Source organism: Pelodiscus sinensis, chromosome 14, assembly GCF_049634645.1.
Source record: "Pelodiscus sinensis isolate JC-2024 chromosome 14, ASM4963464v1, whole genome shotgun sequence".
In the NCBI taxonomy this organism is placed as follows: domain Eukaryota; kingdom Metazoa; phylum Chordata; order Testudines; family Trionychidae; genus Pelodiscus; species Pelodiscus sinensis.
In genome coordinates this window covers 39371245-39385258 of record NC_134724.1, presented here as the reverse complement: position 1 = coordinate 39385258, position 14014 = coordinate 39371245, and the positions used below count along the sequence as shown (strand labels likewise).

At 49.6% G+C, this 14014-nt stretch overlaps 1 protein-coding gene across 4 annotated transcripts in view; it reads right to left on the bottom strand.

Annotated features, from left to right (window-relative positions):
- Window positions 1–14014, bottom strand: part of CCDC33 (coiled-coil domain containing 33) — a 225859-nt gene that overhangs the window by 11953 nt on the left and 199892 nt on the right. For 2 of the 4 annotated variants that reach the window (XM_025183619.2, XM_025183622.2), the window contains 2 exons: window positions 13743–13879; window positions 11457–11490 (listed from right to left, as the gene is read on the bottom strand). The exons of the other annotated variants lie outside the window; for them this stretch is intronic. In XM_025183619.2, the coding sequence (XP_025039404.2) occupies window positions 11457–11490; window positions 13743–13879 (171 nt within the window). The remainder of the gene's footprint in view (window positions 1–11456; window positions 11491–13742; window positions 13880–14014) is intronic. 4 annotated transcript variants of the gene reach the window in all.

The window sequence follows — 14014 nt, the reverse complement described above, 5'->3', positions numbered from 1 at the left end:
CTGCTTGGCATTTCAGATCTAACAGTGCTACCAAGTATGCAGAACACAGCTGCTGGGTCTCCCAAAAATCCAACTAGGCCCACACACAGCATACTCCTGTGCTTTCAATACTTCCTGAGACCTGCAAGCCGCCCATACCTACTGAGCTGCCATGCTTTGTCAACATGACCTGAGTCTCTGATGAGGAACATGCCAGCTGCCTTCCTGTAGACCATACCTGTCACACTGTGTCCATGCAGGCACATGGACCTGACAGCTTGTCCATCCTCTTGGGAGCCAGTACTCCCTCTGCTCACAAAACATGACCCCAGACTTTAAGGAATGTTGAATGATTTGTCCTTCTGGGTGGTGAGTGCTTTGAACTTTAAGCAAGAGGCACTTCCGAATCCACTCTAAATCTGCTGCTGAAGTAAAAGTGAAGCAGCAGCACACTGCCCCTGAGACACCTTCATTTAGTCTCAGCTCAGTGCAGTTTTTCAGGCACATGCTTTGGCTCCCTTCAGGGCACACACATTGGAGGAGAAAATGCAGCATGAATAATAAGGAAATAAAGTAAATCTAGATTCTTTTAAACATCTGCCTCAGAGGCAATACTATTTCAGAGCAGAACTGCAACAGGATAGAAGCTAGCAATGGGGTGGTAAAATGTACTCTGCACACTGCACGGCTTCTGACACTGCACATAGCAGTCACTAGTAAAAGGGAAGCATCTGCTAAGGCTTCCCACAGCTCTTTCCTACTTTAAATAGAAGGAAAGACTCTGATGTTGCTGTGTTAGGAATGGCTAGCAACTGCTGATTTGCTCCTCCAGCCCTGTGGATGTTTGGAGTTCTCATGATGATTGAAGGCAGCTGCTTGATCATGAGCCACCAAATATGGGGAAATCCTTGGAATAAGTTATAGCGAGTGGACAATGACATCTGAGCTCTGGCCAGCATATCCTGTTGTCATGCACTCTCTTGTTCCACAGGGCATGAGCTTTCTATTGTTATCATCAATTCTGGCTGATACCAGCTAAAGGACATGCAGCCCAATGGGAGAGGTAAGATCTCGCCCAGTGTAAATCAGGAGCAACTCCATCAAGAATCAAGCTTCAGAGGTGACCATCTCCACAGAGAAATTCAGAGCACAAATGGTTTAAGAAGAAGCCTTCTGACTCACAGTCCCCTCTCCCTTCTTCTTGCACTGTGATGGAAACACTGGTGGAATGGTAAATAATCACAGCTGTTCCTAGATTCCAAGACCTGAAAGGACCACTGTGATGATTAGTCTGCCTTCCTGTATAAGATAAACCAAAACCAGATCCCCAGTAATCTCCTCTGAACTAGAACATGTCTTGAACAAAGCTGTCCAATCTCGGTAAGTTCTTCTGGTGGTTAATTACCCTCACTGTTAAAAATTTACACCTGATTTCCAGTCTGAATTTGTCTAGTTTCAACTTCCAAATAGTGATCAGTCAGTTATACAGACCAACCTGTATTGGATGGCAAGGGCAACGTGTTTTAATGCAGCCAAAAGCAAAACCATACTTCTAGAAACAAAAACTACAGGTCCCATTGAGAATGCAGGGGACTATATCCTGGAAAGTGGTGACTCTGAAAAGCACCTGGGGGCATGGTAAACAGCCAGCTGAACAAGAGCTTTCAGTGCAACGCTGTGGCTAAGAGGGCAAACATAATCCTTGCATGTATAAGCAGGGAAATAGCAAGTAGGAGTATGGTTCTGGAATTATCTCTCTATATTGCAGGAGTGAGCCCAATTTTGGAGACTGGGTCCAGTTCTGGTGTCCACACTTCAAAAAAGGTGTTGAAAAATTGGAAAAGGTTGAGAAGAGAGCTACAAAAAAAATTAAAGATCTGGAAAACCAGTCACAGAATGAAAGCCTCAAGAAGCTTAATCTATTTAGTCCATACAAGCAAAGGTTAATGGGCGACTTTCTGTTAGTAGACAGCTTTTAACTTAGCAGGAAAAGGCATAAAGAGATCCAATGGTTGGAAGCGAAAGCGAGACAAATTCAGGCTACGGTGCATTTTTTTAACAGTGAGGATAATTAGCAATATAGGGGATTCTCCATCGCTTGTAATCTTTAAAGCAAAACTGGAGCTCTCCAGCTGAAGTCATGAATTTGATGCAGAAATTACTGCCTGAGGTTATGTGGCCTGTATTTTACAGGAAGTCAGAGTTTATTATCATAATGACTTTAAAATCTAAGAAGCTATAAACTTGACAGACCATCATATTTGCTCCAGTTAAACAGTCTGAGACACTGATGGAATCAGGTGAGGACATGACACGCTGTGCCAGACGAAGAAGCGGAACATAGCTTAAGAAGCTGTCTGTACAGGAGGAAGTGGTCATGTCTGAACTGAAAGGTGGTCAGCCCCTCCAACAGCTGCCACAGCTTCATTGCTTGGGGCCTTGGGCAGAGACAGCCATGACAGAGCTGTCTGTGTATCAGTACTGCTGACATCAGCTCTCAGCCTTGGTGCTGGCCTTCAAGAGAGTTGCACGTGGCTTGGAGCCTTGGGGAGGCCCGTTTGCGTGCTTGTTTTTTAAACAGAGGCTATTATCAGCTGGAAATTGCATGAGTCCCATTTCTCCACTTCAGTGGAGCATCAGCCTTGCTGGCATGCCTCGTGCACTGCAGCCAATTAGCACCCCGTTAGACTGATTAGGCACTCCGATTTCCATGCACCAAAAGAGCCCTAATATTGTGACTCTGCCCTGACACACATGCTATCCTTTCAGGGCATCCCCTATGGGAAAGCCAGATAGACTTGAACAGGGATGAAACCTATGGGGTTCTTATAAACATGATTCCTAAACCCTACAGATTTTAACAGAGACAGAGTTTTTAAACAGGGTTTCTAAAACATCTCCTATGGGCAGCACAGGGTTCCCTGCTGCACTTGGAAGGATGGTTATACAGAGGCAGCAAGTGCTTCATACCATTCTGAACCCAACAGAAGTGACCCAACAGCAGCTCTGATGATTCCCCTCCTTGAATGCGAAGCTGGGTCAGGCCAGCCTTCTGTCCAGGTCAACAATTTTGGTAGGGCCTCTAATTGGCCTGGGTCTTACATGAGCTCCACATGCTGTGCTGCTGTGGAAGGAGCCCATCAGAATCCTGCTACGGTGGAGCCTGGGGCTGGCACATACACATGTGCACTGGGCGGTCTGGGATGTTAGGTCAGCTGCCACACGTGAAACCTTCACCCCGAAGAGCTCACAGGTTTATCAATAGGTATTCACAGAACGGCTTTGCTCTGTTATCTCCTCTCATTTTTGCTGACAGGCAATGTGGTTCATTGGACTGGGCATGACATCAGAAACCCCTAATTTATGGCTAGGTTTCTCAATGTAACACAGACTTTGTTGCATAGGAAATCCCAGCCTGGGGTTTGGTGCCATCTGGGACTAGCCTATACCTAATTACTCCCCTGTTCCATGCAGTGTTGCTCATCACAGTACATAGAATCCTAGGGCTAGCTGAGGAGGTCATCAAGTCCAACCCCCTGCCAAAGCAGGACCAACCCCAACTAAATCATCCCAGCCAGGACTTAGTCAAGCTGGGACTTAAAAACCACTAGGGATGGAGATTCCACCACCTCCCTAGGGAACCCATCCCAGTGCTTACCACCCTCCTAGGGAAATAGTTTTTCCTAATATCCAACCTAGACCTACCCCCACTGTAACTTGAGCCCATTGCTCCTTGTTCTGCCATCCATCACTACTGAGAACAGCCTCTCTCCATCCTCTTTGGAACCTCCCTTCAGGAAGTTGAAGGCTGCTCTCAAATCCCCCCTCACTCTTTTCTTCTGCAAACTAAATAAGCCCAAATCCCTCAGCCTCTCCTTGTATATCATGTGCTCCAGCCTGTAATCATTTTGGTTGCCCTCCGTTGGATCCTCTCCAATGCATCCACATCCTTTCTATACTGGGGGCTGAGAACTGGATGCAATATCCAGATGTGGCTTCACCAGCACTGAATAAAGGGGAATAATCACATAAGAACATAAGAACGGACGTACTGGGTCAGACCAAAGGTCCATCTAGCCCAGTAGCCTGTCTGCCGACAGTGGCCTACACCAGGTGCCCTAGAGGGGGTGGACCGAAGATAATGATCAAGCAATTTGTCTCGTGCCATCCATCTCCAGCCTCTGACAAACAGAGGCCAGGGACACCATTTCTATCCCCTGGCTAATAGCCTTTTATGGACCTAACCTCCATGAAATTATCTAGCTTCTCTTTAAACTGTGATAGAAATGTAGCCGTGTTAGTCTGGTGTAGCTGAAACAAAAAACAGGACAATGTAGCACTTTAAAGACTAACAAGATGGTTTATTAGATGATGAGCTTTCGTGGGCCAGACCCACTTCCTCAGATTGGAAGAAAATTGGCACAACCATATATACCAAAGGATACAATTTAAAAAAATGAACACACATGAAAAGGACAAATCAAATTTCAGAACAGAATGGGAATGGGGGAGGGGAAGGTAAATGTCTGTGAGCTAATGATATTAGAGGTGATAATTGGGGAAGCTATCTTTGTAATGGGTAAGATAATTAATGTCTTTGTTTAGACCGATATGTAAAGTGTCGAATTTAAGCATGAATGACAGTTCAGAGGATTCTCTTTCAAGTCTGGTGTGAAAAGGTCTTTGAAGCAGGATGCAGGTAATCAAGTCATTCAGACAGTGCCCTTTCTGGTTGAAATGGCAAGAAACTGTTTTTTCTTTGTGATCCTGTCTAATATCTGTTTTGTGGGCATTGATCCTTTGGCGAAGTGTCTGAGATGTTTGTCCAATATACATAGCAGACGGACACTTTCGGCACATGATTGCATAAATTATATTTCTGGATGAGCAGGAATATGTGTTCTTGATCTTATAACTCAATTGGTTAGGTCCAATAATGGTATCAGCAGAGTGAATGTGTGGACAAAGCTGGCAACAGGGTTTGTTGCAAGGGAAGGTTCCAAGGTTTCTTTATTCACCCTCTCCACACCACTCATGATTTTATATACCTTGTAGTCGGTTTGCCTGCCCGGAGGGGTTCCTCCTCCTCCGGCTAGGTGGGCGGCCACTCCACCCCACTACCCTGCCCCTTTAAGGCAACCCCAGTTAGTTCCCAGGGAGCAGTCAGGCCCTCAGTCCAGGGCGTGGCAGCAACAAACCAACCCAGTCAGTTCGTAAGGAGTGGCCAGGCCCTTGGTTCAGGGCATGGCAGCAAACAAACACAGTCAGGGAGCTCCTTGTTCAGAAGAGGTGCAGGCAGATCACCTGTGGCGGTGGCAAGGGGGAAGACTGCCACTCAATAGGTGGGTGGCAGGAGGGGGGTGCAGGTCTACCCATTCCACTGCACCCCGGCCCTAGGAGCAGCAGTGCAGGCTGCTACGGCTCAGCGGGGGCTCCAGCCCAAAACGCGCCAGCCTTGGGGCCTTTAACTGCCCCCACTATCCCTGGGCCACTTCCGTTCTCCCCCTCGGCCGGTACCTGGGTGTTGGGCGGCGGAGGCAGTCAGCCCAGGAGGGTCTCATCCCACTGGGGCGGTCTGGTCCAGTCCTTCACCGCTTGCAGGTCACTGGGGTTCAGCTGGGCTCCGGGTGAGGTCGGGCGGTTGCGCCAGGCCTCAGGGTCAGGGTCAGGGTCCGTGGGGGTCCCAGGTGGTGCCTCCAGACAAGGTATCTGGGGCTGCTTCTCCCGGTTCCGGGGCAGGCACTGGGGCACAGGACCCGGCTGGCCCTTTGGGTCCTCCACCGCTTCTGTGCAGGTAGGCTGGCTAAGCTGGGCCTTCGCCTCCCAGGCAGGGAGCCGGGTGTCTGCATCTGGGCCCCGGTAGGTAGGAGGCCCGGGCCAGGCCTCAGTCCCCACTCCCCAGGCTGGGAGTCCTGGGGAGGCCTGCAGTCTCTTGGCAGGCTCAGTCCTGACTGAGGCTGCTGCCTGGGCTTTTATCATCCTGGGTCCACCCCCTGGCTTCCAGTCAGGTGACAGGGCAGGGCTAGCCTCAGCCCAACATGGCGGCTGGAGGGGTTCCTCCTCCTCCAGCTCACTGGGCGGCCACTCCGCCCCACTACACACACACCCTCCTTAAGTCCAGATCCCGATCATCAGGACTGGGCCCTTGCTCCTCCGCCAGGCGAGGCAACACATCTGCGTTGGCATTTGCCTTTCCCGCCCTGTGGCAGATAGAAAATACAAAGGGTTGGAGGGCTAAATACCACCTCATAAGCTGGCTATTGGTGTCCCACATATTTTGTAACCATTTTAATGGTGCATGGTCTGTAAATAAAATAAATGCGTCTCCAAGGAGGTAGTACTATAAAGCTTCAACCGCCCATTTGATAGCTAAGGTTTCCTTTTCTATCACAGAGTACTGGCGTTCTCGGGGAAATAGTTTGCGGCTGATGTAGATGACTGGGTGTTCCTCTCTGTCGACCTCCTGGGACAGTACGGCTCCCAGCCCACTGTCTGAGGCATCTGTCTGAACAATAAAGGGTTTATCAAAGTCGGGGCTAAACAAGACGGGCTCACTACACAGAGCCTCTTTGAGTTGCTGAAAGGCCGCGTCACACTCTGGGGTTTATCCTTAGTAAGAAGTGTGGTGAGGGGAGCGGCCAAGCTGGCAAACTGGGGAACAAATCGGCGGTAGTACCCCGCCAGCCCCAGGAATTGCAGGACCTTCTTTTTAGTTGTTGATACAGGATAATTCTGTATAGTCTCCACCTTCCCCACCAGTGGTCGGACCAATCCTCGTCCCAAGTGATACCCCAAATAGGTTGTCTCCTGCCAGCCGATTTTACATTTCTTGTGGTTGGTGGTGAGACCTACGTCTCGGAGGGTTCGTAACATCGCCACCACTCTGTTCAAGTGCTTCTCCCACCCGCAACTGCAGATGACCACGTCATCGAGGTAGGCCGTGGCATACTCCAGACGGGGGGCAAGCAGGCGGTCCATCATCCGCTGAAAGGTGGCGGGTACCCCATGGAGGCCGAACGGCATGCGTACGAAGTGGAAGAGTCCTGAAGGGGCGGTGAAAGCTGTTTTCTCTCGCGACTCCGAGTCCAACAGGATCACCACTAGCCCTTTGTAAGGTCTAGTGTGGTTATGAAATTGGCTTTCCCTAGGCACTCCAGGAGCTCATCCGTCAGAGGCATCGGGTATGCATCAAACTTTGAAATAGCGTTGACCTTCCGAAAATCAATGCAAAAACCTGATGCTTCCATCCGGCTTGGGGACCAGCACAACGGGGCTTCCCATTCACTCTTGGATCGTTCGATTACCCCCAACTCCAACATGGTCCGAACTTCCTGTTCCACCATGTCAAGCATCCGCCAGGGAAGAGGTCTGTTATCTTCTTGTACGACCTGTCCAGGAGTGGTTCGGATGCTATGGGTTATAACTGAGGTTCGGCCCGGTTTCTAGGTGAAGGTTTTGGTGAACACTTCGATGAGACGCTGGGCTTGGTTCCATTGGTCCTCAGACAGGGTATCCCCCAGCTGGGGTTCACCTTCCTCATTGGTCCCTGATATGTAGGGGCCCAATGCCGGTTTTGAGGGGTAGGGTACGACCTACAGTCCTTCTCGTTCTCGCCAGGGTTTGAGGAGGTTCACGTGATATACTTGCTTTTTCTTTCGCTGATCTGGTTGAATTTCGTAAGTGACCGGGCTCAGTCGGTGGGAAATCTCATACTGACCCTGCCAGCGAGCCAGTAATTTTGACTCCTCGGAAGGGAGTAACAGCAACACCCTATCCCCAGGTTCAAATAATCTTTCTTGGGCTCCACGGTTGCATCCCTGCTCCTGCGCACTCTGGGCGGTCTACAGGTTCTCCTGAGCCATGGCCCCCACTCGAGAGATTCTCTCTTGGAGTTGGAACATGTACTGCAAGAGTCCTACCGAGGTCGAGGGGGTCTGCTCCCAGGTCTCCTTCATCAAATCCAGGATGCCACGGGGTCGTCTGTTGTACAGGAGCTCAAACGGGGAAAATTGAGTGGAGGCCTGTGGCACTTCTCGAACAGCCATTAAGAGTGGTGGAACTAACTGGTCCCAGTGCTTCATTTTGGCTGGCGGAAACTTCTTGAGCATCTCTTTTAGAGTATGGTTAAACTGTTCTACCAGTCCGTCAGTCTGGGGATGGTAGACGGAGGTCTGTAACTTGTGGATGCCTAAAATGCTGCAGACCTGATGCAGCAGCCAGGATGTAAAGTTTGTTCCCTGGTCTGTCAGTATTCCCGCGGCAGCCCTACCCAGGCAAAGATTTGTACCAGTTCGTTCGCGATGGTGCAGGCACGGGTATTTCAGAGGGGGATAGCCTCGGGAAATTGGGTTGCATAGTCCATGAGCATCAGGATGTATCAGAATCCCGCCTTGCTCCGTGGAAAGGGCCCACTATGTCCACAATGTCGTGTTCTGCACAACCCGGTAGAGCCTGTCTACTCATAGCTCAAACCGGGGCCACTGGGCAGCCCTTTGCAGCTCAACCACGGTCCCATCAACACAGGCAAGTTGGTTGTAGGCGGCTCATAGGGTGGGATCGTCCCGTTGGTCTCGGGGAAAATCCATGGTAGGTAGGAGGCCCGGGCCAGGCCTCAGTCCCCACTCCCCAGGCTGGGAGTCCTGGGGAGGCCTGCAGTCTCTTGGCAGGCTCAGTCCTGACTGAGGCTTCTGCCTGGGTTTTTATTGTCCTGGGCCCACCCCCTGGCTTCTGGTCAGATGACAGGGTGGGACTAGCCTCAGCCCAACATGGCGGCTGGAGGGGTTCCTCCTCCTCCGGCTCAGTGGGCGGACACTCCTCCCCACTACAACGTCTATCATATCCCCCCTCAGTCTCCTCTTTTCAAAACTGAAAAGTCCCAGTCACTTTAACCTCTCTTCATATGGGACCCGTTCCAAACTCCTCATCATTTTCTGAACCCTTTCCAAGGCCAAAATATCTTTTTTGAAGTGAGGAGACCACATCTGTACACAGTATTCAAGATATGGGCGAACCATAGTTTTATACGGGGGCAGTAAGATATTCTGTGTCTTATTCGCTATCCCTTTCTTGAAAATTCCTAATCCTATTTGCCTTTTTGACCGCCGCTGCACACTGTGTGGAAGTTTTCAGAGAACTGTCCACGATAACTCCAAGATCTCTTTCCCGATTTGTCATAGCCAAATTAGCCCCCATCATATGTACGTATAGTTGGGGTTATTTTTTCCAATGTGCATTACTTTACACTTATCCACATTAAAGTTCATTTGCCATTTTGTTGCCCAATCACTCAGTTTGGTGAGATCTTTTTGAAGTCTGCTTCTGTATTGATGATCTTAAACAGTGTAGTATCATCCGCAAACTTTACCACCTCGCTGCTAACCCCTTTCTCCAGATCATTTATGAATAAGTTGACCCATGAATTTGTGTATCTCTAGCTTTTCTAAATAGTTCTTAACCTGTTCTTTCTCCACTGAGGGCGGCCCACCTCCTCATACTCGTTGCCTAGTGCAATAGTCTGGAAGCTGACCTTGTCTGTGAAGACAGAGGCAAAAAAAGCATGGAGTACTTCAGCTTAAGTATGGTTACCTGCCTCTCTCCGACTATTCCCTCTGCAAGTAGCCCTAACATTTTCTGAGAATTTTGTTTTGTGGGAAATTTCAGTTTGTTTTTTGTACTACTTCAAAAGGTACATCATATGCAATGCTCCTGTGCCATGTGAATTGACCAAACCAAACAGTCTCTGCGCCAAAGGATAAATGGACACAAATCAGACATCAAGAAAGGTAACATCCATAAAGCCAGTAGGAGAACACTTTAACCTTCCTGGACACTCAGTAAGGGTATATCTACACTACCCTCCTAATTCGAACTAGGAGGGTAATGTAGGCATACCGCACTTGCAAATGAAGCCCGGGATTTGAATTTCCCGGGCTTCATTTGCATAAAGCCAGCCGGCGCCATTTTTAAATGCCGGCAGTTCGAACCCCGTGCCGCGCGGCTACACGCAGCACGGAGTAGCTAGTTCGGATTAGGCTTCCTAATCCGAACTAGCTGTACTCCTCGTGGAATGATCATCAAGATCATCAAGATCATCAATACAGAAGCAGACTTCGTGGAATGAGGAGTACAGCTAGTTTGGATTAGGAAGCCTAATCCGAACTAGCTACTCCGTGCCGCGTGTAGCCGCGCGGCATGGGGTTCGAACTGCCGGCATTTAAAAATGGCGCCGGCCGGCTTTATGCAAATGAAGCCCGGGAAATTCAAATCCTGGGCTTCATTTGCAAGTGCGGTATGCCTACATTACCCTCCTAGTTAGAATTAGGAGGGTAGTGTAGACATACCCTAACAGATTTAAAAATAGGCATCCTTCTTTAAAAATACAAAACCAGACTACAAAGAGAAACAGCAGAGCTGCAATTCATTTGCAAATTTAACACTATCAAATTACGACTGAATAAGGATTTAGAGTGGTTATTTCTCTACAAAAGCAATTATCTTTCTTTTGGTATTCATGCCTTCCCATCAGCTGTTGGAAGAGAGCCACACCTCCTCCCCGTCCCTTCCCCCCACTTTATTAGCCTACTTAACACTGGTCCTACACTTGAGAAGTAACTCCCTTCTTTTGATATAACTAGTACATATAGACGTAATTATATGTAATTTCTACTCCAATGCATCTGGTGAAGTGGCTTTTACCCACAAAAGCTTATGGCTAAATACATTTGTTCTTTATGGTGCCACAGGCTTCATTGTTTTTGCAGGTACAAACACACACAGCTACCCCTCTGAGACTTGTCATCATTCTTGCTTCTCCTGCTCTCTGCAGGTTGCTGGTATCTAGGTGGAAGGCCCAGTACATGACACACAGAGAGTCAGCTGCTTTAAAGGTCTGATCCAAACTCTGTTAAAATCAATGGAAAGACCCTTGTTGACTTAAGTTGACTCTGGATCAAGCTTTAAAGGAAAATCCAGGTCCTCATCACAACTACACAATGATGCTGCCGAGCAATTTGTCTGTGTTTTATAAATGGAATGGATCTTGTTCCCATGGGAATGCAGGGAAGCTACCAGCTCCGCATGTCATTTAGCCCTTCCTCCGAGAGCCTGAGCCCAGAATGGTGCACTACCATTGGATGGACTCTTGGGAGTGGGGGTTGCTTTGCAACTCACTTGGGAACAACATGAAACAGACATTGATTAACAAACAAGCCTCCAACCAGCCCTTGCTGCTTATTTTCCACCCACCTGGTACTGCCTATGCCCAGCAATCTCACATGGCTCACTGAGCGGCATGTTACCCTGTCTCACTCATTTACTCCATGCCTCATACCCTAGTTCTTTCTTGTCTGGTCAATGTGTGGTAGGCCTGGAGCATCCAGTCACTTCCATTTTCACCCTGCTTTGTCCATTGCCCTTCCTGGTTCCTGACCATCACTATCTCACTCCAAGAGTGAAAATGAGCAGCACTATTTACTCACCTGGTCCAAATGGAACCTCGTGACATCCTGGGTTCTGCAGAACAGAAAGAAGAGGGTCATGGATGGGAGCTAGGCAACCTGCAAGGCCATCAGCTCAAGATATAACTAATGAAGAAGCCTCTTTCCTCTGTTTCTCCCTGCCTGGAAGAGGAAGCAGGTAGGTTTCAAGCCATTTGGGCTCCATCAAACCAAACCAACAGCTGAGGCATGCCCCTGCTCTGAGGGCAGCCAGTGCCCCCACAGCATTAATCAAAGGCCAGATCCAATACTGATCAGTGTCAAGGAGGGTTGACTTCAGTGGAACTTGGAACTTTGGAACCTCCTAGGCCTGGGTGACTATGGAGATGTCTCTATGTTCTTGCCGAAAGTAGATGGGTGAGAAGGGGAATCAATGCTGGAGCATGGCTTCCAAAAGACTGGTGGGCTGGAAGCTGGCAGTGGGGTCAGGCAGATATTGAGAGAGAGGTGGGATTGCAGAGGATGTTGGGTCCTTCAATCTCACCTGTGTTTTCTTTCCCTATATCCTCTAGATCTTCCCCTCCCAGGAACTAATCTGACCTGCTCACCTCCTTCTGTGCTAGGCCCCTCTGCTGAATAGTCTGCAGGTCCCACTGCAATACATTATGGGCAGACTTCTCCGCTGGGAAGTGATCCCTAATGCACTGTGCTGTTCCACCAGGTGAGCAGCTGGCCAGTCTGGTCCGATGGGGACCCAGCTTAGAAGTGGGCAAACTATGCCTGATGAGATAGAGGAGGAGGAGGAAGGGGACTGGAGGTTAGAAGGGAGAGGGCTGAGCAGGAAGTGGTGAGAAATGTTTGATTTTACCTGGCTGGGCCTGGGAGCCAGCTGGGAGGCTGGAAGTGCCCCAGAAAACTAGCCTAAACCCAGAAAGCTGGGATATGTGGGCCCCATGCTAATGCTGCACCCTTGCATTGTTCGGGCCAGGATACAATCTTGCTTGTGGCCCTAGTGCCTGGCTGGGCAATAATTTTTGCGGGGGGGGGGGGGGGGAGGGGGGAAGGGAGTGGCCACTCCAAGAATTTAGTAAGTGGTCAAGGGCTGTACTTTTCCATGATATTAATGAAGGAAGTGCAGGGTCTGGGATGAAGGATGGGTGCAGAAGAGAGCTCAGGGTAGAGGATTGGGCTGCAGGAGTGGGTGTGGGATCTGGGAGGAAGTTTTGGTGAAGGAAGGGGTTGTGACCTGGGGCAGGAAATTGGAGTGCAAGGGTGTGAGATGGGGTATGGGTGCAGAAGTGGAGGTGCAGAGGGTTTGGGTTACATGGGGCAAGGGGTACAAGAGGGGGAGCAGAGGGCTTGGGTGCAGGGTGCCAGGTATAAGCTCCAATCAGGAGGCACTTACCTTGGTGGCTCCCAGGAGTGGGAGTTCCTATCAATGGGAGTTGTGAGATTGTGCTGGGGGTGTGGGCAGTGTGCAAAGCCCCACCTCCCATCCCAGGAGCTCATGGCAAGCAGAGCACATAACCCCTGCAGCCAGCTGTTTTGAATTGTGTGTGGCGGCATGGAGCCTGCCTGACGCTCCTACTAGGCGATGGGATGGTAGCCCAGATCTGGCAGTTTGGTGAGTTGGATCCAGCCCATGGGCCACATTTTTCCCATGCATGCCTTAGTGAAATGAGTTTGCTAGACACAGCCCTTGGGATGTATCAGAACTAGGATGTCACTACTCAGCCTGGCCCAACTGAACATGAATTGGGGTAAAACATCTCAGAATGGAAGGTAATTGGCCCAACTGTGTGGGATGCAGGACTGCAGGATGCATGCAGGGAAGGTAGACAGGAAAGGTTGCCCACCACTGTCCACACTGTCACTGGCTCCCATCAGCACTGTCATTTTCTTAGCACAGGTGCAAAATATTCACAACGACAAAATACTGGGGTTAGGAGGGAACTTTCGCTATGAATAGGTTATTCCATAGCATCCCAAGCCAGGGGTTTCACACCTGCCTCTGAAGCCATGACCAAGACAGGATACTGGGCTGGATGGACCTGCAAGGGGGAGTTAAGAAGGTCACCATGGATGAAGCAAAACTTACACAAAACGGGGCTGGTGCCATGTAGAACACCTTGGGTCAGAGCCTCAGCTGGTGTAAACTGACAGAGTTCTGCTGATTCAGTTAGCCAATCCCCATGTTCCTAAAATGCCACAAGCAATGAACTATCTGGATCCCAATGGGAGACAGGAAGAAGCTGGGCCAAGAGGAAGCTAGGGAGTTGCTTAAGGATACATCCACCGGAGAAAGAGCTGGGAAACCGATCTCCATACCTATTGAGCATGTGCGTATCATCCACATCACTGTCAGTTGGGGTGGCTGCCTTTTCATATAGGAACATCTGCTTTTCTGGTAGGATCTCAGCGACAGCATCGGGGGGCGGAAGGGAGATGCCATTATCTTGGTGAAGCTGCAAGGGGGAGTTGAGAAGGTCACCATAGATGGAGCAAAACTTACACAAAACGGGGCTGGTGCCATGTAGAACACCTTGGGTCATGGACCTGGGGCCAGAGCCTCAGCTGGTGTAAACTGACAGAGTTCTGCT